The 25,026-nt window shown below is 46.5% G+C and overlaps 2 protein-coding genes across 3 annotated transcripts in view; one reads left to right on the forward strand and one right to left on the reverse strand.

The window, feature by feature from the left end:
* Positions 1–10,521: 10,521 nt before the first annotated feature.
* Positions 10,522–23,140, reverse strand: LOC144676499 (THAP domain-containing protein 2-like). Of its 2 annotated transcripts, none has more exons than XM_078536900.1 (3): positions 22,841–23,140; positions 14,416–14,608; positions 10,522–12,502 (listed from the first exon to the last, which is right to left on the reverse strand). In XM_078536900.1, exons 1-3 carry the CDS (start codon positions 22,909–22,911, stop codon positions 12,107–12,109), a joined length of 660 nt encoding a protein of 219 aa, XP_078393026.1. In that variant the 5' UTR covers positions 22,912–23,140; the 3' UTR covers positions 10,522–12,106. The 2 variants fall into 2 exon arrangements, with proteins under 2 accessions (XP_078393026.1, XP_078393033.1); XM_078536907.1 differs by lacking the exon at positions 22,841–23,140 and adding an exon at positions 16,832–16,955.
* galnt11 (UDP-N-acetyl-alpha-D-galactosamine:polypeptide N-acetylgalactosaminyltransferase 11 (GalNAc-T11)) overlaps positions 22,432–25,026 on the forward strand; it is a 180,479-nt gene continuing 177,884 nt past the window's right edge. The window contains exon 1 of the mRNA XM_078536890.1: positions 22,432–22,509. The gene's annotated coding sequence lies outside the window, so the exon portion shown is untranslated. The remainder of the gene's footprint in view (positions 22,510–25,026) is intronic.

The raw sequence follows: 25,026 nt of genomic DNA on the forward strand, positions 1-25,026 counted from the left end.
ATAAGTGAGGACAAGTGGGACCCTATCATGTTTCTGGGAAGGAGGAGAAGGCGTGAGGGAGGATGCGCGGGATATGGGCCAGACACGGTTGAGGGCCCTGTCAACGACCGTGGATGGAAAACCTCGGTTAAGGAAGAAGGAGGACATGTCAGAGGAGCTGTTTTTGAAGGTAGCGTCATCAGAACAGATGCGACGGAGGCGAAGGAACTGAGAGAAGGGGATGGAGTCTTTACAGGAAGCGGGGTGTGAGGAGCTGTAGTCGAGGTAGCTGTGGGAGTCGGTAGGCTTGTAATGGATATTGGTGGACAGTCTATCATCAGAAATTGAGACAGAGAGGTCAAGGAAGGGAAGAGAAGTGTCAGAGATGGACCATGAAGGAATCTACCTTCTCAAGTGCAGAAAACCACCTGGTGGCCAATTCAGTTATTCGGCTAAAGTGGAACAGGGGAGAGGGTATCCATCCTTGCCCAATGTTCGCATATGTGCTCTTCCGGTTGTGGCGGCTGGAGCAAGTGCAGCAACCCTGGTCGATTTTCATCTAACTCAAGGGTATGGAGGGCAATTTTGGTCTTCCTGTTCCTGCCCCTCAGTTGAGACTTAGATGACTCAGCGCTGACAGGGGATTGAACCCAGGACTTTTCTGAAGTCTGAATGGCTCTGCTCCTTACTGTTTTGTTTTATTCAGCCATCAGGACAACTTAAGAATAGTTTGTTTATGCAACCAAAGTTCCAATAGTACTGCAATATACTTAGCAGGCAAACAATCAAACAGAAATATGTTTTAACATTGCTCATAGATATTACCTTCATCCCTCCCTTCCTTCCACCCTCCTACACCTATATGCACTTGTGGTTTTGCTGACAGTATTGTACACTTCCTCGCTGTTTAAAATTCGTAAGAGGTATCCATAGCCTTTTACTGAACATGTTTGCTTCTTTTTCTTCTGCAACACACTTCACGTTTACAGCAGGTACAAAAAACAGCAGGGCAGCCAGTTAGACTTAAGAGGAAGACGCTATTGTTTTTCTGGAATTGGTGATAAACTGTAGTCGTTACAACCCTTCTGCTTGTGGGACTCTCTTGTAGGTCTGTGGAACTTTGTGGATTTCTGAGCAACACCCTAAAAACGAAAGAACAAGTGGAAATCGAAGACAAAGTGTCATTGCAAAATGAATCAATAAACTTCTCACCCTGGTAAAAGGAATAACAGGTAAAAATATAGGTGTGGTCAGAAAGCTGACCATACCTGTGCTGCTACTAGCTCTATATCGGAATCATTTGTTCTAATCTCATTTCCAAGCTCTTTCTCTTCAAATATTCATCTAATTCCCTCCTAAATGTCACAAGGGATTTGATTTCAACAGCCACTTGTGGTAATGAATTCCAGAATCTAATAACCATGTGTGTGAAGAACTCTTCTGATCTCTGTTGTGCTTCCAGTACTAATACAAAGTTTATGCCCCCTTGCTATTAAATGCCTGATCAAAGAAATAGCAGCTCTGATATGAAAGGGGAGTGTACGGGGGAGGACGGTAACGTGTCTAAGACGGCAAGATCTCATTTAATACTTCCTCCTTGTATTTCCAGCCCAGCAGCCGGCCAAATTGATTGGTTGCCGAGCAGAAAAAACAGCCACAGGAAACCGGAGCTGGGGCCAGCAGAGACTGAAGGATGGTGGTGGTGGGGGGCAGATCCCGGCAATATCGGAATGAAGAGATTGGGGCTTGTGATCGGAGCTAGTTGGGGGTGGGTTTCCAAATTGAGGAATTAAGGAGAGGGCAAACCTTCCTGGAGTGGTCTTGGGGTGGAGGGGGGGTGGTGGGATGAGGCCCCCTGTTTCTCTTGGCCCACAAGGAGTGCTCTTAAAGCACTCCTGCAGCTTCTCTTATGTCCCTATTGCTGCCAGGCACCCCATGCCCTGGGAAACATGCCCATCAGTTCTTAAATCTAAATTAATTAAATTTAAAATTAGGATCCCATCTGCGCTGTGGGAGCCTGATCTAAACATGCTAAAGGCAGGACGGAACACTCATAACTTAAAGCCTACTGCATAAAAAGAAAGGTGCACACGCGGTGGGTTGGGAACGTATTTCAGGATTTAAAATGTTTAATAACCAGCTCCCGAGCCTCTCTTGCCTGTTGTGGTGGAGGGAAGGGGCCTAATCTTGAGGCCGCTATTTCATTTATTCCTTCCAAATTTTAAGGAGAATTCTCACTCCTTAATTCATGCACTGGCACTCCTGTTTCCATGTTTTTTTTTCCCCCTTTGTAGGCAAGAATGGGGACCGTTATAAATGATTTAAGAGGGAAGGGTGAAACAACAGGAAGGTCAGAGACTTGGTCAAGGATGAATTCCTTTTTTAGCAAGTTTGACATAGTAGGCATACTAAAATACTAAAAGGTATTTCACAAAAGAAAGTGGGGCTGAGGGCTTGGGTGAGGCAGGGGTGAGGTGAAGGGTACTAAGATACGAAGTAAGAGAAAATTTGGAGGAAGATATGGGTAAAGGGAGAGGTTTTGAGCTGCCTTCTGAAATTGGGAAAAGATGTATCAGGGTAATTTTGAAAATCAATGCTTTAGGACGAATCAATGAAGACCGGTAAAAAACAGTTGGGCGACAAACAAGTCTTAGTATGGAACAAAAACAGAAAATGCTGGAAAAACTCAGCAGGTCTAGCAGCATCTGTGGAGAGAGAAACAGAGTTAACGTCTCGAGTCCGTATGACTCTGCTTCGGAGCTGCTAGGCATGCTGAGTTTTTCCCAGCGTTTTCTGTTTTTGTTTCAGATTTCCAGCATCCGCAGTATTTTGCTTTTATCTAAGTCTTAGTGTGGAATAGGTTGCGGTCAGTGAAGTTTTGGATGAGTTAGGAGTTTGTGCAGAGTGGAACTCAGGAGTTTAGTTGGGAAAGGTTGGGCATCAAGTTTGTGGGTGGGAGTTTTGGCAGTGATGTGGGTGAAGGTGAGACAGAGACAAGGAACATTACAGAGCTGGAAATGGCTGGGCAGTGGGGTGGGGGTAGGTGGATTTGGTGAAGGCTAGGAAATGGGGTTCAAACATCAGCTCAGGGTGGACAATGCATATGCGCCGACAGGTTTAACCTGAGCAAGCAGCTTGAGAAAGGGATACAGTGGCTGGGATGGGGAGTTTTGTTTTAGATGAGAGGTCAACAGGATAGCTTTATAAGACCATACGACCATAAGACATAGGAGCAGAAATTAGGCCAATCGGCCCATCGAGTCTGCTCCCCCATTCAATCATGGCTGATAAGTTTCTCAACCCCATTTTCCCGCCTTCTCCCCGTAACCTTTGATCCCCTTACCAATCAAGGACCTATCTATCTCGGTCTTAAATACACTCAATGACCTGACCTCCACAGCCTTCTGTGGCAATGAATTCCATAGATTCACCACTCTCTGGCTAAAGAAGTTTCTCCTCATCTCTGTTCTAAAAGGTCTTCCCTTTACTCTGAGGCTGTGCCCTCGGATCCTAGTCTCTCCTACTAATGGAAACATCTTCCCCACGTCCACTCTGTCCAGGCCTTTCAGTATTCTGTAAGTTTCAATCAGATCCCCCCTCATCCTTCTAAACTCCATCGAGTATAGACCCAGAGTCCTCAAACGTTCCTCATATGTTAAGCCTTTCATTCCTGGGATCGTTCTCGTGAACCTCCTCTGGACCCTCTCCAGGGCCAGCACATCCTTCCTGAGATACGGGGCCCAAAATTGCTCACAATATTCTAAATGTGGTCTGACCAGAGCCTTATAAAGCCTCAGCAGCACATCCCTGCTTTTATATTCTAGTCCACTCAAAATAAATGCCAACATTGCATTTGTCTTCCTAACTACTGACTCAACCTGCAAGTTAACCTTAAGAGAATCCTTGACTAGGACTCCCAAGTCCCTTTGCACTCCAGATTTATGAATTCTCTCATTTAGAAAATAGTCCATGCCTCTATTCTTCCTACCAAAGTGCATGACCTCACACTTCCCCACGTTGTATTCCATCTGCCACTTCTTTGCCCATTCTCCTAACCTGTCCAAATCCTTCTGCAGCCTCCCCGCCTCCTCAATACTACCTGTCCCTCCACCTATCTTTGTATCATCTGCAAACTTAGCCAGGATGCCCTCAGTTCCTTCATCTAGATCATTAATGTATAAAGTGAAAAGTTGTGGTCCCAACACTGACCCCTGCGGATCTCCACTAGTCACCGGCCACCATCCTGAGAAGGACCCCCTCATCCCCACTCTCTGCCTCCTGCCAGACAGCCAATCTTCTATCCATGCTAGTACCTTGCCTCTAACACTATGGGTTTTTATCTTACTGAGCAGCCTCCTGTGCAGCACCTTGTCAAAGGCCTTCTGGAAGTCCAAGTAGATAACATCCATTGGCTCTCCTTTGTCTAACCTACTCGTTACGTCCTCACCAGATTTGTCAGGCATGACCTCCCCTTGATGAAACCATGCTGACTTTGCCCGATTTTACCATGCACTTACAAGTATTCTGAAATCTCATCCTTAATAATGGACTCTAAAATCTTCCCAACGACCGACGTCAGGCAAATCGGCCTGTAATTTCCCATCTTTTGCCTCACTCCATTCTTAAACAGGGGGGTTACATTAGCGATTTTCCAGTCCTCTGGGACCCTCCCTGACTCCAGTGATTCCTGAAAGATCACCACTAACGCCTCCACTATCTCTTCAGCTATCTCCTTCAGAACTCTGGCGTGTAATCCATTTGGTCCAGGTGATTTATCCACCTTCAGACCTTTCAGTTTTCCTAGCACCTTCTCCTTGGTAATGGCCACCATACTCACCTCTGCCCCCTCCCGACTCTCTTGAACTTTGGGGATGTCACTCGTGTCTTTCACTGTGAAGACTGACGCAAAGTACCTATTCAGTTCCTCCGCCATTTCTTTGTTCCCCACTACGACTTCTCCAGCGTCATTTTCCAGCAGCCCAATGTCCACTTTTGCCTCTCTCTTACCCTTTACATATCTAAAAAAACTCTTGCAATCTTCTTTTATATTACTGGTTAGTTTGCCCTCATATTTAATCTTCTCCCTCCTTATTTCTTTTTTAGTTGTCCTCTGTTGGTCTTTGTAGGCTTCCCAATCGCCTGGTTTCCAACTCCTCTTCGCGCATTGTATGCTTTCCCTTTAGCTTTTATGCTGTCCCTGACTTCCCTTGTCAGCCATGGTTGCCTCATCCTCCCTTTAGTATGCTTCTTCTTCCTAGGGATGAATTTTTGCTGTGTCTCCCAAATTACTCCCAGAAACTCCTGCCATTGCTGTTCCACTGTCTTTCCTGCTAGGCTCATCTCCCAGTCAATTCTGGCCAGCTCCTCCCTCATGCCTCTGTAGTTGCCTTTATTCAACTGTAATACTGTTACATCTGATTCCAGCTTTTTCCTCTCAAATTGCAGGGTAAATTCTATCATATTATGGTCACTTCCTCCTAAGGGTTCCTTCACCTTAAGCTCCCTTATCAAATCTGCCTCATTACACATCACTAAATCTAGAATTGCCTGTTCTCTAGTGGGATCTACCACAAGCTGCTCCAAAAAGCCATCTCGTAGACATTCCACAAATTCCTTTTCTTGGGATCCATTACCAACCTGATTTTCCCAGTCTACCTGCATATTGAAATCCCCCATGATCACTGTAACCTTGCCTTTCTTACACGCCTTTTCTATCTCCTGGTGTATCTTGTGCCCCACATCCTGACTACTGTTCGGAGGCCTGTACATAACTCCCATTATGGTTTTTTTACCTTTGTGATTCCTCAACTCTACCCACACAGATTCTACATCATCTGACCCTACTGACTCTTTCTTGCTATCGATTTAATTTCATTTCTTACTAACAAAGCAACCCCACCCCCTCTGCCAACCTGCCTATCTTTTCGATGGGATGTATATCCTTGGATATTTAGCTCCCAGTCCAGATCCCCTTGCAGCCATGTCTCCGTAATGCCCACCACATCATACCTGCCAATTTCAATTTGCGCCACAAGCTCATTTACCTTATTTCATATACTGCGTGCATTCAGATACAACACCTTCAGTCCTGTATTTCCCATCCCCTTTCTCATTGTCATCCCTTTATCTGATGTGCTTGAAGTTAGATTCCTAGCCCTTTCCAAACACTCTGTCCTATTTTGTGTTCTGGAGACTTTAATAGCCTCTCCTGGGCTCTCCTTTCTTTTCAGTTTTTTCATAATTTTCCATGAAGTTGAATCCACCCCCCCACATGCTAACCTGCTGCTTTGTTTTCCATTAGTCATACTTCTTGGAGTTTTACCCTTCCCTCCCCACCCCACTTTCTAGTTTAAAGTCCTGTTGACCATCCTATTTACCCTTTTCGCTAGAACGTTGGTCCCAGATCGGTTCAGGTGGAGACCGTCCCAACGGTACAGATCCCTCCTGTTCCAATACTGATGCCAATACCCCACGAAATGGAACCCCTCTTTCCCGCACCACTCCTTTAGCCACGTGTTTACTTCCCTTATTCTCGCGTCCCTATGCCAATTTGCACGTGACTCGGGTAGTAATCTGGAGATTATAAGCCTTGAGGACCTGTTCTTTAATTTAGTTCCTAGTTCCTGATAATCCCCAAACAGGTCCTCTTTCCTAGTCTTACCTATGTTGTTTGTCCCGATGTGGACCACAACAACTGGATCCTCCCCCTCCCTCTCCAATATCCTTTCAAGCCGGTCAGAGATGTCCCTCACCCTGGCACCGGGCAGGCAACATACCATGCGGGACTCTCGATCCTGCTTACAAAGGAAGCTATCAATTCCCCTAATTATAGAATCCCCTACAACTACCACTTGTCTTTTTGCTCCCCCCTCTTGAATGGCCTCCTGTGCCACGGTGCCATGGTCAGCTGGCTCATCCTCCCTACAGCCCTGTTCCTCATCCACACAGGGACCAAGTACCTCGTACCTATTGGACAAGGTCAAGAGCTGAGGCTCCTCTGTTCCTGAACACAGGATCCCTTTACCTGCCTCATTTGCAGTCACACCCTGCTGACCCTGACCACTGACCGGACTTGAGGTACTTAATCTACCGAGTGTGACCGCCTCCTGATGCAAAGCGTCCAGGTAACTCTCCCCCTCCCGGATGTGCCACAGCGTCCGGAGCTCGGACTCCAGCTCATCAATTCTAGCCGGAGTTCCTCCAGCAACCAACACTTGCTGCAGATGTGGTCACTGCGGCTCACAATGGGATCTGCCAGCTCCCACATCATACAGCTACAGCACATCACCTGCCCAGCCATCTCTACTTAGACAATTAATTTACTAATTAGCTTTGCAGTGTTTTTTTTTTCAAATTTGGTGCAGATTTCCTACCAACCAATCAGGTCACAGCTTTCCTGTGACGTCATTTTTTCAGCTTTGGCTTCAGTTACTCTGTGCCCCGAGGTCACTGCTCCGATGCTCCTCCCTCTGAGTCTGCTCCCTAGAGACAAGGCCGCGAATCCCCAAGGTAAGCTAGATTTATACTCACCGCTCCGGTGCTATTCCCTGGAGACAAGGCCGCGAATCCCTGAGGTAAGCTAGATTTATACTCACCGCTCCGGTGCTCCTCCCTCCAAGTCTGCTCCCAGGGTCACTCACCAATCAGCTGCTTTTTCTTTAAAATCCACTTTCAGAAGAGTGTCCCTCGCAGGTCTGGTGCACTCCTGAAGGCACTGCCTCTTCCTGACTCTCTTTTTTATTCAGATTTGATGAGGAGGGAGGGATGGAAACACTACAGCAATGTAATGTTTGGGGCTATTCCGTTCTTTGACAGTGGGTCCTCCTCGATTCCCTCCTGAGTCGCGGTGGCTGCGATGACTTCTCCCAGAATGCTTCAGTCACTTCTCACCAGCGCCCTCTGTTGGATGCCCTTCCTTCTGTTGAGTGCAAGAATCCTTCTCCTCGGTTCCCTCCTGAGTCGCGGTGGCTGTGATGACTTCTCCCAGGATGCTTCAGTCACTTCTCACCAGCACCCTCTGTTGGAGCCTTATTCTTGCTAAGGCTACACAAAGCTTTGTCAGACGAGCAAATGAACCGCTTAGTGCTAGTTGTGGAGCCAATGGTGGGAGAGTCAAAGCTGGGTTTAGTCAGCGTGTGTATAGAATGTGACTCCAAAACATCACCAACGGGTAGCATGGGTATGATGAACAGGGGGTGGAATGGACCAATGGCAGAGGTGACGGTGCAAGCAGAGCAGCTGGTACTGTGCTAGTTATGCTGAAAGAAGCAAGAGGGGAGTCATTTAAATAGAGGAGGAGTGGTGGAGAAGGACAGGCTGATCAAGTCAACTTCAAACAACTGCAAGGTGACTGAAAACTGGCCTAAGAACTGCTCTGAATCCCCCAGGAAGTCGTACGGCCATAAATCTGCCTGTAACGTGTTTTCCCAGGATTGGGCAACAATGATCTGGCATGATAAGTTATGACCTCGACTGTTTAAAACATAGCCACTCCAGAACACGCCCCTTAATTGATGTCACCAGCAAGACTGGGAAAGAGAGAACAGCAATCATAATATTGCTTCGATCAAGATGTTGAAGAGATTTGTCATGATGTTACTTTTCACTTGAAAAAGGATGGCAAGGGGAGAGGGAATAGATTGTTTTAGCAAACAGTACTTCCCCATGACTTTCTTTTCCCCCTTTAAGTATACAGCAGTCAATAGAAAGGAAGAGAGGCAGGTGATTTAGAATCATAGAATGAATCAGCACAGGAGACCATTCTGTCCGTGAAAGAGCTATCCACTTAGCTCTATTGCGTTGCAAATTTTTCCCCTTCAAGTATTTAAACAACTCCCTTTTCAAAGTTATTATTTAATCTGCTTCCACTACTCTTTCAGACAGTGCATCCTAGATTGCTGGTTCTTTCATCTTTTAAATCTCTGTCCACTGATTACTGATTTCAGCAGGGAGAGACTGAAACTGAGAGAAGGTGAAAGCATAAGACTGGAGAAGTGAGCAGCGACGAAGAGAAATGAAAGGAGCAATAAAGACTATTTCTTCCCAATGCAGGGAACCGGACATGAGGTAGCATATGGGCTTTTTCAAATGCATAACGCAAGCATCATGGAAAACATTTTCCAGTTAGCAACATCAGAGTTTTACATGAACATTGCTTATTCCTAGCTCTTGGGAACCTATGAGTTGAATGTTTTTGTGAGCATTGGGAGTGTGACATTGGGATCATTTTCAGGTGCTGTCCTGCTTGATGTTGTAGCATGTCTGCCGGCTGAATCTTACTGGAGGCAGCCAATTATTGGGCCACCTCCATGTTCGCTGCCCAATTAGGGATGGCCGGCAGGTTCCGGAGGCAGGAGCTGAGGTGAGCAGGGTCCACTTCAAGGGAGGTTAGTCATCCTCACTGTGAGTGACAGGCAGGGAAAATCACTGCAGCCGCTGCCATCAGAATCAGGGGGAGCGGCTGAGACCCCCGTGATTATTGGGAGACATCCGTCCGCAGGAATTCCACACTTAAAATGACATTAATAGGCTATCTCTGGAAAGACAGCAGCCTTATCGTTTTCTGCCTGTATCATTTAAATCCTTCATCTGTAATTCAGTCTACCACCCCCACCCCCCATCCGACTGCATGTGCAGCCACCTCCTTTTACTTGCCTGTGTGTGTTTGTGTGTGTGTATGTGTGTGTGTATGTATATGTGTGTGTGTGTATATGTGTGTCTATGTGTGTGTGTCTATGTGTGTGTGTATATGTGTGTGTATATGTGTGTGTGTATATGTGTGTGTGTGTGTATGTGTGTGTGTATGTGTATATGTGTGTGTGTATGTGTGTGTGTATATATGCGTATCTGTGTATATATGTGTGTGTGTGTGTATATGTGTGTGTATGTATATGTGTGTGTGTGTGTATGTGTGTGTGTGTGTATGTGTATGTGTGTATGTGTATATGTGTGTGTGTGTGTGTGTATATGTGTGTGTGTGTGTATATATGCGTATGTGTGTATGTATGTGTGTGTGTGTATGTATGTGTGTGTGTATATGTGTGTGTGGGGGGTGGGTGGGACACAGCGGGGAGGCCACGTGACGCTGGTAAAATTACTCTGTTCCTTCAATTAGCGCTGTCAAGTGACTCCTTAAATGCGTGCATTGCATTCCCGTTGCTGCGGGGCTGGTCATGTCCACGGAAACACCAGAGAAATCGAGGTGGCGGCGGCAACATGTCGGCCAACCGGCACATCGTCCTCCGCCCTGAATTTGCTGCCTACCTGCCTCCAAAGCCGCCTCTGGCACTCTAGGAAAATCCACCCCTCAGGGGTAAAAATGACTTCGTTCATTCTCCCTTGAATGTTTATATTTGAAAACTTGTAATTTAAAAATGGTCCTGACTACATTTATAAAAAATTAGATGGAAAGGCACTTCAGCGGGTGGGCAAGAAAAATAAGAGAAATTGGTTTGTAAAGAAAGGCTGAAACTTTTGGAAGTATCTGATTTTAATACATGGCTCGTTTTAACTTAATCTTAAAAAAAAAATCCCCTTGGCCACTTAAGGTTTTTATATATTTTTTTTATTTCCCCTTCTTTTCTCTGCCAACTCTCTTCTCTTGAATCATTGCTGGGTTACAAGTCCATAGGGTGCAATTTCCTCCTTCATGCCTCATACAAGTGGACATTCTGCAGAACTGACCGCAGACTGTAATTGTTAGCAGGCAATTTAATCACATTGCTTTGAAACCACAATTTGGTCATCACTCTGCACCCTGCACTTTCAGTACGGTTACCTGGATAGAGATCACCCTGGTTAATTTCCCCTCTTCTGTCCTGGAAGACGGGGGAGGAGGCCATAAGCCTAATTATTTGTGCTCCCACGCCCTCGCTGACTGAGATCAGCTAATTAAGTACAGACCAAGAATCGAGGCTGGGAAACGTCCTTGCCTGTATGTCTCAGCTACTCATTGCCTTAGCCAGCTGAGCAATTAGCAGAGCTTCTTGAGGTCTCACTTAAAACTGAAAAACGTTTTTTTTTTATCAAATACATAACACTGATGCATTATTGGGAGACATTCGACTTGTCGATGACCTTTATTGCTCAATGAAAGGCAATACCTCATCTAGGCGTGATCTCCTTCAGTCCCACAGGCAAGAGCTAGCAACAGATGAAGTTAAGATCTGTGCATTTATCTTGCACTGTCAGTTGTTTTTCCAGTCTGCTGATTGCACATGGCCTGGCTTGCCCTGTTGGTTGCATAAGCACTTAATGTATTCCTAATGGATTTCCTGAAATTCAAAATTGTTTATTTGCCACTTCTAAAAAAAAAATTATCAGTTGATAATGACCTACCACCACAGTCGGTTCTGAAGACTGCATCTGTTTGGGTTCCTCATGTTGCAGGTGTAGATGCTTGTGACATCTGCAAAGACACAGGCTTCTGATTTTCTGGTCAGCACCTATTAGTGATGATATTCTATTCAATTAGTAGGATAAACGTTTCTCCTTCTCTCACTTACTGCTGGCTGTAAAAAGCCTGTATCAAATGGATCAGGTGCAGTCTCAATCCAGCGTGTGGTGTGTGCAAGTACAAAGCATAAAACTGTCCAATCTTGAGCACTAATTGGCAATCACAGAGAGGGCAATTGGTATGGGAGACAAAAACATTACTATGGTTCAGAAGGGCTGTCCTTCTGAGGCTCGTGTCAAGGCACATAGTTGGCTAGTAATTTATCAGGAGCCACTGAATAACACATAGTCATGGCATTGCTCGAGTTAACTGGCCAATTCTTTCTGGCAAGCCATGATAGAGAAAGTACCTATTCTGGCCATGTTTCGCAAGCAGGTGTCTATTGCCACTAAATCATACACCTGTTTTCCCCATAACAACAGCTGCACCACTTGGTTACATTTCAAGTCTACAAATGCCATGTGCATCACTCATGAATGTTTTTATATCGACTGCTGAAGCAAACAACAACCAATAAACCAAAGCACCCAGGCATTTCAGAGTTTGGTAAATAAAAGGGTTGTTCAAAAAATTCGTTCCTATGCTTTAGGGTCAAAAGAAGTGGACAGTAAAGTGAAGCAAAACTGCCTTGTCAGGTCACTGTGCCCACGCACTAGTGAAAGTCTGGTGAGCTCATCTGCCTTTAAATGATTCATCAGTCAAGACAGACTGAACAAGCTCCGCTCCTCTGCCACTCGGCAAAAGGTTTTTCTCTTTCAGTTCCTCAAGAAGGTTGCTGATCCCTCTCCATTTCTTGACCACTCGACGTTCCCTCTGCCTGCTGATCCTTATTTGTTGTCTGAGGTAGTCCACTTCATCTTGCAATTGGAACACCTTCCTCTTGGCCACGACAGGATTAGCCAAACAATAGCTGTGCTCTTGGAAAACTTCTGTGCTGCTGGTGGTGCAAGTACTAGTGCTGGTGCTAGTGCTAGTAGTACTAGTACTAGTGCTAGTGCTAGACTTGGATGGGTCCTGCTGGTTACTGATACCCGCAGAGGTCAGGGGGGTTTTCCTGGATACTAATTTCTGTAAAAAAAAACATACACACAAACAAATTTAGTGTTTGACATCTAGATGTTGGGAGGCTATTCAATAGAGTGAGGTCAGCTGCGGTCAAGTTCAATCCCATGCTTATCCTGTAAGTGCACTTATAGGCACTTTATGGACAGTGTTAAGCAAGGAGGAGCCTCAGCTGATTGTCCCCTCTCTACCAAGGTGTATTGAGGATGATTATAGTGCCCTGACTGTTAAGTCGAGGTCATGGCTCAGATCTTGGCAATTAATGGCAATTCCTCATTGAAGGGTACCTCCAATTTTGAAGGGTGCTGGTGTCTCTGTTTGAGATTAGCCTTAATCCCCTACCCTGTAAACATCATCTCTTTCCCCTTTCATACCCCAATCATGTCCAAATACTGGCCCATGTGAAGAATGTGTCTTGCTTCCCAATTTTAGTCATGGCTGGGAAGCACAGGGGTGACAGGGAGTGGAGAGATTGGGGGTGGGGGGTGCACAGGGAGGTAGAGTGGAGTGCAACAGGGAGGCAGGAGGGTGACAGGGAGGCGGAGAGACAAGAGGGGCAATGGAGGTGGAGGGAAGGTGTAACAGGTGGGTGCAGAGAAGCGGAGGCAACTGGGAGGCAAAGAGGAGGGCAACAGGGAGGCAGAGAGAAGGGAGAAAAACAGGGAGGCAGGGTGACAGAGGTGGAAGGATGGGGACACAAATGGAGGGAGAGGGGGTGTGACAGGGAGGCAGAGAATGGCGAGGTGGAGGGGCAGCGACAGGGAGGTGGGGGTATAAATAAACATTGTGCAATTGACAAAATAGATCTAAGGGAAAAACTATCAATCAAGCAATGTTTCATTCTGTTCACCTATTTCAATAAACCAATGATATCTGGGCTCCCAGCCAAGCCTCATTAAGCATTATATACAAGATAAAGAGGTGTCAAGTGCCTGTAGTTTTTGCTAATGATACCTTAAAGGGCTGGCTGATTGACACTTTTATAGGTTTATAATAACAACAGGTTGTTAAGAAAATTATGAATGGCTTTTTTAAAGCTTTTCCACACATGCCAATGTTACTATAGGGTTCATTGAATCTATACAGAGTGTATACAGGGTGAGTGAGCATTTAGTGCCATGAGTTATTATGGAGGGTATGAGGGGCCATTGGGGGTGGGTGAAGGGGCATGAGTTAGCATGGGTGGTATGGTTATCGTTCAAAAGGTTTCCTCATTGCAGACTATGGTTCACGACACCCCCTGGGGGGCCATGAACCACGAGTCCTTGAAAAGCTGGTCCGAATCTACGAAAATTGTCAAGAGCTAGGAGATGCTTATCCCCATAGTGGAGCCAGCCAGTTCAGGAGTGCAGAGTGTGGGCTCACTGCCCACAACCTTCTCCCACACTAGCAAAAATTGGGGGGGGTGCCGACTCCACAAAAATCCAGCCCAATAGAACTCCGGGCTGAGTAAATTGAGTCTATGTTCTCTGGAGTTCAGAAGAACGAGAGGTGATCTCATCGAGTCATAAAAGATTCTGCAAGGGCTTGAAAGGGTAGAAACTGAGAGGTTGTTTCTCCTGGCTGGGGAATCTAGAATACTGGATAGTCTCAGGATAAAGGGACGATCATTTAGGACTGAGATAAGGAGAAATTTCTTCGTCCAAAGAGTTGTGAATCTTTGGAATTTTCTACCCCAGAGGATTGTGGATGCCTCTTCGTTGAATATATTTAAGGCTGAGATGGACAGGTTTTTGGTCTCTCAGGGAATCATGTGATACGGGAGCAGGCAGGGAAGTGAAGCTGAAGGTCAACCACGATCATATTGGATGGTGGGGACAGGATCGATGGGCTGAACGACCTTCTTCTGCACCTATTTCTTATGTTAACGACGACCGCATGACGTCTACAGCTTAGCGCCAGCAAGATCCTGGCCTTACGTTTTGCATATGTGGCGGGAAGTCGAATATCGTAGGGACAGCATCTTCTCGGAGGCGCCTGGTTTGTCCTGTCCGGTCAAAGCACGTCTGCTCAAAATGTTTTGAACAAAGGAAGGTGTGTTTGCTTGGCTTGAAGTTTTCACGTCGAACTAGCCGTATCCACTCCGTCCGTCTCCGAGGGTTAGAGGGAAACCTTAAAAAAAAAGAAATGGACAACAAGTTACCTTTCTCCGATCTGCAGATCTGTAATTTATAAATATTCTAAACGTATAATCCCTCCAAAATTATGAGGTATTTTGACGCTAGTAAAAATGGAAAAACTGTTTCTGCTTGTGGGAGGGTCAGTAAGCAAGACAGCACCCGTTTAAAGCAAGTAGCAAAGAAAAAGAGTGGAAATGAGGAGATCTGTTTATAAAGAAGACAGAGAAAATTGTTCAAAAACAGAATTACCTGGAAAAACTCAGCAGGTCTGGCAGCATCGGTGGAGAAGAAATTGTTGTCTGGAATGCACTGGAAGTCTTACGGAAGCAGATTCAATGGTAAAATTCAAAAGGTGTATTGGGTACGTGCTTGAAGAGGAAAAACTTTCAAGGCCAAGGTGAATGAGGTGGAGCGGAACTAATTGGATAGCTCTTTCAAAGAATTGCTTGGTACTACAAAACTTGAATGTTGCTGAAAGGAGAGACATCTTGTCAAAGCTTTTAATCTTTCACTTATCTAATATGGAACTATTCCCTTCTCTAGCCTGCTTAGAATTTTAACTTCATGCACCTTATTCCTCTTTTCAACTTCTATAATGCTGGTGCCCATCTCCCTGCGAATTTAGTTTAAATCCTCCCCAACCACATTAGTATCCCCATGAGGATATTGGTCTCAGTCCTGTCAAGGTGCAAGCCGCATCTTTCGAATAGTTGCTTTCTGCTGCCAGAACTGGTCCCAATGCCCTAAGGAGTGCTCCCTCTTGCATCATGCTTCAAGCCACACATTGATCCTCACTATCTTCCTATTCCTACTCTCACTAGCACATGGGAGTAATCCAGAAGCTCTACTTATTAACTTCCTCTCTAGCTCCTGAAAATCTGACCGGAGGACCTTGATGCCTGTCCCTCCTATATCGTTGGTACCAAGGTGTGTGACAACTTCTGACTCACTCCCACCCCCCTGCAGAATATTCTGTGCCCTATCCGTGATATCCTTTACCCTGCCACAGGGTGACAACACATCAAGTGGGACTCACAATCATTGTGTGATAAAGTTTAGGTTGGCTATGGAGAAGGACAAGGAGCAATCCTGAATAAGAATAATTAATTGGGGGGAAAGCCAACTTCAATGGGGTAAGAATGGATCTGACCCAGAAAACTTGGAATCAAAGGTTAGTAGGTAAAACTGTAACTGAACAATGGGCTGCTTTTAAAGGAGAGATAGTTCAAAGTACAGTCAAGGTATAGTCCCATGAAGTGGAAAGGTGGGACAAACAAATCAGGTCCCCCTGAGTGACGAAAGAGATAGAGATTAAGATGAAGCTGAATATATGTGTTTCCGACAGATGTCAGATGGATAACATAATATAGAAGGTTCAGAGGGGAACTGAAAAAGCAAATAAGAGAAGCAAAGAAATAGTATGAGAAGAGTCTAGCAGTTAACATAAAATGGAATCCAAAAGTCTTCTGTTAGCATATTTATAGTAAAAGGGTGGTACGAGGAGGAGTGGGGGCAATTCGGGACCAAAAAGGATATTTCCACATGGAGTCGGGTGCATAGCTCAGGTACTAAATGAATATTTTGCAACTGTCTTTACCAAGGAAGAAGATGCTGCCCATCTCATGGTGAAAGAGGAGGTAATTCAAACACTTAGAATGCTTTAAAATTGATAAGGAGGAGGCATTGGATAGCTATCTGCACTTAAAGTTGATAAGGCACCAAGACCAGATGAGGTACATGCAATGGTAATGAGGCATAGAATACAAGAACAGGGAGGTTATGCTGGAACTGTATAAAATGCTGGCTAGGCCACAACTGGAGTACTGTGTGCAGTTCTAGTCACCACATTATAGGAAGTATGTGATTGCACTGGAATGGAGAGGGTGCAGAGGAGATTTACCAGGATGCTGCTTCAGCTACGAGGAAAGATTGGATAGGGTGGGGTTGTTTTCCTTGGAGCAGCGAAGGTTGAAAGGGGACCCGATGGAGGTATATAAGACTACAAGGGGCATAGGTAGGGTGGATAGGAAGACACTTTTTCCATTAGTAGAGGGGTCAATAGCTAGGGGCCATAGATAAGAGGTAGAAGGCTAGGAGGGGAGTTGAGGAGAAATATTTTCACCAGAGGGTGGTAGGAGTCTGGAACTCACTGCCTGAAAGAGTGGTTGAGTCAGAAACTCTTGTAACATTTAAGAAGATTTAGATATTCACTTGCCTTGCCATAGCCTCCAGGGCTATGGGCCAAGCGCTGGAAAATGGGATTGGTGTAGTCAGATCTTTGTTGACCAGTGCGGACACAATTGGGCCGAATGGCCTCCTTCTGTGCTGTAAACGTCTATGAAAGTGAGAGCGGAAATTGTAGAGGCACTGGCCATTATTTTCCAATCTTCCTCAGACTCAGGGTGGTGCCAGAAGACTGGAGAATTACATATGTTATAATCTTGTTCATAGCACGGTGTAAAGATAACTGCAGACCAGTCAGTTTAATCTTGGTGGTGGAAAAGCTTTTAGAAACTATAATTCGAGACAAAATTAAGAGTCAATTGGGAAAACGCAAGTTAATTAAGGAAAGCCAGCAATGGATTTGTTATGGTGTTTAACTGCCTTTGTTTGAGTTTTTAATGATGAGGTAACAGAGAGAGTTGGTGAGGGTAATGCTGTCGATGTGGTGTACAACAGACTTGTGAGCAAAGTTAGAGCTTATGGAATAAAAGGGGCAGTAGCTACGTGGATGTGAAATTGGCTAAGTGACAGGAAACAGAGTAGTGGTGAACGTTTGCTTTTCAGACTGGAGGAAGGCTTATAGTTCCCCAGGGTTGGTATTTGGAACCCTTCTCTTCCAGATATATATTAGTGACCTAGATGAAAGCAAATGACCTAGGCCTTGGTGTACAGGGCACAATTTCAAAATTTGCAGATGATATGACACTGGGAAGTATTGTGATGCGAAGACGACATTCTAAAACTGCAAAAAGACTTAGATGGGTTGTTGGAATGGGCCTACAAGAGGCAGATGAAATTAAATTTTTTTAAAAATTCGTTCATGGGATGTGGGTGTCGCTGGCTGGGCCAGCAATTATTGCCCATCCCTAATTCAGAGGACATTTGATAGTCAGCCACATTGCTGTGGGTCTGGAGACACATGCGGGCCAGACCAGGTAAGGTCGGCAGATTTCCTTCCCTAAAGGACATTAGTGAATGAGATGGGTTTTTACAACAATCGACAATGGTTTCACGGTCATCATCAGACTTTTAATTCCAGATTTTTATTGAATTCAACTTCCACCATCTGCCATAGTGGGACTTGAACCCGGGTCCCCAGAGCATTACCCTGGGTCTCGGGGCCCCTCAATGTGGCCCTGACAGCCAGTTTTCAAAATGCCTGTCAAACAGGTAAGTTGGAATGGAAGATTCTGGAAGCAGCTATGAGGGTGTGGAGCAGGGCGGCACGGCAGTGAGCTCACTGCTGTGTGTGAGAGACTGTGTGTGTGGGGCGAGGGGGGTGGGGGGGAGTGAGAAAATGTGTGTGTGGGGGGGAGGTGAGAGAGAGTGTGTGTGTGGAGGAGTGAGACAGAGAGAGAGTATGTGTGTGGAGGAGTGAGAGAGAGTGAGTGTGTGTGTGTGTTTGGGGGGGGGGAGTGAGAGAGTGAGTGTGTATGTGTGTGGGGGGGAGTGAGAGAGTGAGTGTGTGTGTGTGTGGGGGGAGAGAGAGAGTGTGTATGTGTGTGGGGGGAGTGAGAGAGAGAGTGTGTGTGGGGGGAGTGAGAGAGAGAGTGTGTGTGGGGGGAGAGAGAGAGAGTGTATGTGTGTGGGGGGGGAGTGAGAGAGAGAGTGTGTGTGGGGGGAGAGAGAGAGTGTGTATGTGTGCGGAGGAGTGAGACAGAGAGAATGTATGTGGAGGAGTGAGAGTGAGTGAGTGTGTGTGTGTGTGTGTTTGGGGGGGAGTGAGAGAGTGAGTGTGTATGTGTGTGGGGGGGGAGTGAGAGAGTGAGTGTGTGTGGGGGGAGAGAGAGAGAGAGAGAGCGCGTGTATGTGTGTGGAGGAGTGAGTGTGCGTGTGTTTGGGGGGGGAGTGAGAGAGTGTGTGTGTGTGGGGGAGTGAGAGAGAGTGAGTTTGTGTGTGTGTATGGGGAGAGTGTGTGTGTGTGTGGGAGTGAGAAAGACAGTGAGTTTGTGAGTTTGTGTCTGCACTGGAGTGCTGCTTTGGGCTGCATTGAGTGCTTCTTTTGGAGTTTGGCGAGACAGGGACTTTTAAGGGTTAATATCTATCTCATGGGAATGCAACAAGAGCCAAGTCCATGGCACTATGAGTGGCTCAGCTGCACAGAGAAGGGGAAAAAAGAGTGGGAGAGCAATAGTAATATGGGATTCATTGGAGGCGGCTCAGAGGAGGTTCACTAGATTGATTCCAGGGATGTGGAGCTTGTCTTATGAGGAGAGATTGAGCAGTTTAGGCCTATACTCGCTGGAGTTTAGAAGGATGAGAGGAGATCTAATTGAGGTATATAAGATGCTAAAGGGGATAGACAAAGTAGACGTGGAGCGGATGTTTCCCCTTGTGGGGCATTCTAGAATGAGAGGCCATAGTTTTAGGCTAAGGGGCGGTAGATTTAAATCAGAGTTGAGGAGGAGTTACTTTTCTCAAAGGGTTGTGAATCTGTGGAATTCACTACCTCAGAGTGCAGTGGATGCCAGGACGCTGAATAAATTTATGGAGGAGATAGACAGATTTTTAATTAGTAATGGGTTGAAAGGTTATGGGGAGAGGGCGGGAAATTGGAGTTGAGGCCAAAATGAGATCAGCCATGATTGTATTGAATGGGGGGTAGGCTCGCGGGGCTGAATTGCCTACGCCTACTCCTCCTAGTTCTTATGTGCTTATGACCTATTCCTGCTCCTATTTTCTATGTTTCTATGTGTGTGGGATTGAGACAGAGAGAGTGAGTGAGTGTGTGGGGGAGTGAGAGAGAGAGTGAGTGTGTGTGAGAGGGAGATAGAGTGTGAGTGTGTGTGTCTGGGAGTAAGAGAGAGAATGAGCGTGCGTGTGTAGGAGTGAGAGAGAGAGAGTGTGTCTGAGAGGGAGAGAGAGAGTGTGTGTGGGAATGAGATAGAGAGTGAGTGTGTATGGGAGAGAGTGGGTGTGTGTGTTTCTCTGTAGGAGACAGAGTGAATGTGTGTGAGATGGAGAGACAGAGAGAGAGTGTGTGGCGGGAGAGAGTGTATGGGGAAGAGTGAGTGAGTGTGTGGGGGGAGTGCGTGAGAGAGTGTGTATGGGGGAGTGAGAGAGACAGTGTGTGTGTGGGGGGAGAGAGAGAGAGTGAATATGTATGTCGGGGGTGTGAGAGAGAGAGAGAGTGAGTGTGTGTGAGGAGGAGATAGAGTGTGTGTGTCTGGGAGTAAGAGAGAGAATGAGTGTGTGTGTGTATAGGAGTGAGAGAGAGACAGTGTGTCTGAGAGGGAGAGAGAGAGAGTGTGTGTGGGAATGAGAGAGAGAGTGAATGTGTATGGGAGAGAGAGAGTGGGTGCGTGTGTTTCTCTGTAGGAGAGAGAGTGAATGTGTGTGAGATGGAGAGACAGAGAGAGTGTGAGGGGGGAGAGAGAGTGTGTGGGGAAGAGCGAGTGTGTGGGGGAAGTGTGTGAGAGAGTGAGTGTATGGGGGAGTGAGAGGGAGAGTGAATGTGTGTGTGGGAGGAGAGAGAGAGTGAATATGTATGTGGGGGTGTGTGAGAGTGAGAGAGAGAGTGAGTGTGTGTGTGTGTAGTGGGGGAGAAAGAGAGTGAGAGAGTTTGTGGGGGAGAGAGTGTGTGTGTATACGGGGGAGTGAGAGAGGGAGTGAGTGTGTGTGAGAGGGAGATAGATTGAGTGTGTGTGTCTGGGAGTAAGAGAGAGAATGAGTGTGTGTGTAGGAGTGAGAGAGAGAGTGTGTCTGAGAGAGAGAATGAGTGAGTGTGTGTGGGAGTGAGCGAGTGAGTGTGTGTGCGAGTGAAAGAGAGGGAGTGTGTGTGTTTCTCTGTAGGAGAGAGAAAGAGTGAATGTGTATGGATGGAGAGACAGAGAGAGTGTGTGGGGGGAGAGAGAGTGTGTGGGGAAGAGTGAGTGTGTGTGGGGTGCATGAGAGAGTGAGTGTATAGGGGAGTGAGAGAGAGTGAGTGTGAATGTGGGGGGTTGTGAGAGAGAAAGAAAGTGTGTGAGGGGGAGAGAGAAGGGGAGAGAGTGTGTTTGTGCATATGGGGGAGTGAGAGTGAGTGAGTGTGAGAGTGAGGATGTGTGAGAGTGAGAGACAGTGTGACTGTGTGGGAGTGAGAGACTGAATATGTGACTTTGTGCAGGAGTCAGAGTGTGTGTATGTGTGTGGGACTGTGTGCAGGAGTGAGAGGGTGAGTAATGGCTGTGCATATGGGAGACTGAGAGGGTGAGTGAGTGATTCTGCACGTGGGAGGTTGAGTGGGTGAGTGAGTGACTGAGCATGTGGGAGATTGAGAGAGTGAGTGACTGACTGCGTGTGGGAGATAGAGAGTGAGTGACTGCGTGTGGTAGATTGAGAGTGAGTGAGTGACTGCATGTGGGAGATTGAGAGTGAGTGAGTGACTGCGTGTGGTAGATTGAGAGAGTGAGTGACTGTGTGTGTGGGAGTGAGAGAGAGAGAATATGATTCTGTATGCCTTACTCCCAGTCTCAGGTTTCTCATTACCCTCACCATCACACACCAACACATACACACACCCACTCACAGTGGGTGAGGGTGATTGAGTGAGCATCCTGAGACTAGGAGTGAGCCTGGCATACATGTACTCGGACTCTCTCTAACACTGGTCATTTTCATGAATTACTGTTTTTAAAAGAAAAACTTAACGCCATGACATTGCTTTATTTTTGCTCAGCAACTGTTTCTTTCTTAATACCTCAACTTTTTTTGAAATTCAGTTTAAAGTTGTTCTAAACCTTGTCATTCCAAAATTAGCTCATCGGCCCCTTGAGGGAGAAAAATATGGAAATGTGCCCCCACCCCTCCAAAGTGAAAAGGTTGGACAAGCCTGTTGTGTGAATGCAAGTTGTTCCTCTAACTGTTCAAATGCAAGTCTGCTGTATAATTGCATTTCTTTGCTATAGCGATATAAATGGGTTACTAGATGTGAATTTGGTTGCTATAGCTAGATAAATGCAAGTCATTGCAGTTGCTATATAAATACAAGTTGTTGCTATAGACAAGAGCTCAAGCAACAAGACAAACTTGAAGGCCCCGTGATGGACCTCGGGGACCGGGACAGGGAAGACAGGGGGCGGGGCCCGAGGGGGGGTAGACAGGGAGGGGGCGGGGCCCCGAGGGAAAGACAGGGGGCGGGGCCCCGGGATCCGAAGGGATGGGGCGGGGCCCGATGGGCGAGACATGGAGGGGGGCGGGGCCCGAGGAGGGGAGACAAGGGGCGGGTCCCGAATGGGGAGACATGGGGCGGGTCCCGAATGGGGAGACATGGGGCGGGGCCCGAGGATCGGAAGGGATGGGGCGCGGGGCCCGACGGGCGAGACCCGAGAATCGGAAGAACCGGAGTGGGGGGAGCTGGGGGCGGAGCGAGAGGAATCGGGGGCTGGGCTGGGCTGGGTGGAGCCGAGCGAGAAGGCCGGGGCGGGGCCAGGGCGGGGGGGACCACCCGGCTCCCCTCCCTCACCTTCCGGCCTGCCGAGCCGAGCGCCTACCGGAAGTGATCCCGCTGCTGAGCGGGCACGCGCCGGGGTCCGCACTTCCGGCTGCACCTCCCCTCCCCCCCACCTACCCACCAACCAACCAACCAACCAACCTCCACCTCCCCCCCCCCCCCCATATTGGGAAGAGAGAAAAAAATTAATATGCCGCATTCGGCAGGCCAGCGGCAGACTTCAATCCCCCTGACCGCAGGTAGGCGCCGCACGATGGGGAAAGAGGATTGGAGATTGGGCGGCAATTCGCACGATATCAAACTCTCTAACGGGAAGTGGGGGAAGAAATGAGAAAAATAACGGCCAGCTCTCTCCCAACCGCCCCCCCCCCCCCCCCCCCAAAAACCCAAAGCCCTTAGGCCGCAGTGGCGGGAGCCATGGGAACGGCCGCCGCTGCTGCTCGAGTTAAACAGGCCCGGCTTAACCTTCAGTGGGGAACAAGCTCACCCCCCCCCCCCCCCTCTCCTCTCCTCAGTAACCCAGGGGTTATTAAACCGAGATGCCACGTTTCTTGTTCACTCTTCACCTACCTGTGGAAGCTGGTGTTGGTGTTTTTCCTGTACACCGCTGTACATCCGTAGGCCGCGCAGCTGGTTGGCATTTTATTGATATATATTTTCAAACACCCTCCACTTTTTTTTTTCCTTCACCCCCTATCCCCCCCCCACCCAAAACCCCACCCTCCCCCCCCACCACCACCCCCAGCCCGCCAAAAAAAAAAAGTAATGGTAAAATATGATTAATTCCTAGGGCCGTCCGAGATCTTTCCCTTCCCCCCACCCCCCCCCACTCCTTTACTAAGATGGCAGATGTGTGAGTAGTTTGCTCCTGAGGGGCAGGCAGAGAGAGGGAGAGGAAGGTTCACGTATCAACGCATGGCGTCAAAGGAGGCGTCTTTCCCCCCCGCCCCTCGAGTGGGAGGAACTTTAAATATTCATTTATTGTAATACCATTTTAATATCCCTCGTCTCCCACTGCGAACAAACAGACGGGGCAGGCGGGGTGGGGGGGAAGAAAGAATGAAATTCAATCTGGCGCTAAATTTAAAACTCACCCCGGAGCTCGTTTTGTGGCATAAAATCTGCGCAGCGATGCGAGCCATCGACTCGGATCCTCCTGACATGCCTTTTGGAATCACTGTTTCGAGGCTAGATTTTGATGTTGGAAAGCCACAAGCTCCTTGCTTTCCAAAAACACTTTTTTAAAAAAAAAATAACTTATTCGTTCATACTGTGTCATGGTCAGTTCTGTTCATACGTATTTATTGAAACACATACAGGAAATGTAATGTTAAAAACTTTCAGAAGATCACTCGATAGTCAGTATAAACCTGCAGCACACAAGGAAGCCATTTAACCTCTAGTTTGTACGGGCCATGTTAAACCAATGCTGAATTAATCGCGATGCTTTGTGCTTCAAAATGTTTTGCTACTTTCCCCCTTAAGCTATACAATGGTCTGCCTCAGCAACCCTTGGCGTAAAATAATTTCTCATAATCTCACTTTTAAAACTCCCTTAGTGACTCCAATTAATGATACATGTTTGCTTTCTTCTCAACTAGACAAAATAGTCTTCCATATTAACTTTATCAAGGCCCTGTTGTACGTTAAAAATAAACTATTAAATCTCCACTTGGCCTTCTCTGTTCCTGTAGAAATAGTTCTAGTATCTTGAGTTTATCATCCTGCTATCATTTTAGTGAACCTGTGCTGTACTCTAGATAAAAACAAAAAGCTAAAAGCTACTGCGGATGCTGGAAATCCAAAACAAAAACAGAATTACCTGGAAAAACTCAGCAGGTCTGGCAGCATCGGTGGAGAAGAAAACAGTTGACGTTTCGAGTCCTCATGACCCTTCGGCAGAACTTTCACCTCTCACCTAACTATACTTCAGTTCTGCCGAAGGGTCATGAGGACTCGAAACGTCAACTGTTTTCTTCTCCACTGATGCTGCCAGACCTGCTGAGTTTTTCCAGGTAATTCTGTTTTTGTTCTGTGCTGTACTCTGCCTGTCTTTTCTATTATGGAGTGCCCAAACATTGTTTCATGTTTTCTAATTGGCCTAACCATTGCTTTGTCCAACCTGATCATCTCTTAAATACTGTGCCCTTTGGCCCTGTTCATCAACCCAAAACATGAGTTCCTGCATTGCACTTGCACTTTCAGGAAATGTGTTTACCACCCTAGATACCTCTGATCCTCCATAACCTTTTAAATAATTTTGAAAAACAATCAAACAAATTGTACAGAGACTGAGAGAAGTCTATGATTTGACTCATTTAAATGATCCTGTTGGAAAATTGTGTGCATTGCACATGTTGACACTGTAGGCCCTGGCTGAGTCACCACTCTGATAACGCGTCGAGTTCAAGCACAAGTTTGTGCTTTTGGGAGAGGTTGTTGCTATTTAGATAACAACATTAAAAACGGATATATGTAGGTCCATTGTGGTGAAATGTTTACTTTCTTTAAAACTTTACCTTTGGTCATTCCAAATTTCATTTTTTGAGAAACAAAATTGGTGGTTGAAATTTTATTTCAAAAAATATTTTGACCAAATCTATTAATTCATCAACAAATGGTAACAGTAAAGTTTAGTTCTGGATAATTCTCAATCTCCCAAGTTAGTAAAAATTCTATCCTTTTTCTTCTATTGTTTTTCTTTCTTTCCCTCCCCTCATGTCATCACCTACCCTGTTCCTCATCCTACCTGCCTT

Source organism: Cetorhinus maximus, chromosome 3 (assembly GCF_964194155.1).
Source record: "Cetorhinus maximus chromosome 3, sCetMax3.hap1.1, whole genome shotgun sequence".
NCBI lineage: Eukaryota > Metazoa > Chordata > Chondrichthyes > Lamniformes > Cetorhinidae > Cetorhinus > Cetorhinus maximus.

Excerpts from the sequence above, each read along its gene's own strand:
- LOC144676499 (XM_078536900.1), bottom strand. The coding sequence starts at position 22,911 with ATGCCAACCAGCTGCGCGGCCTACGGATGTACAGCGGTGTACAGGAAA. Across the intron at positions 14,609-22,840 it reads ACCAACACCAGCTTCCACAG|GTTTCCCTCTAACCCTCGGA; the intron begins GTAGGTGAAGAG and ends TTTTTTTTTAAG. Across the intron at positions 12,503-14,415 it reads TCCCGCCACATATGCAAAAC|AAATTAGTATCCAGGAAAAC; the intron begins GTAAGGCCAGGA and ends TTTTTTTTACAG.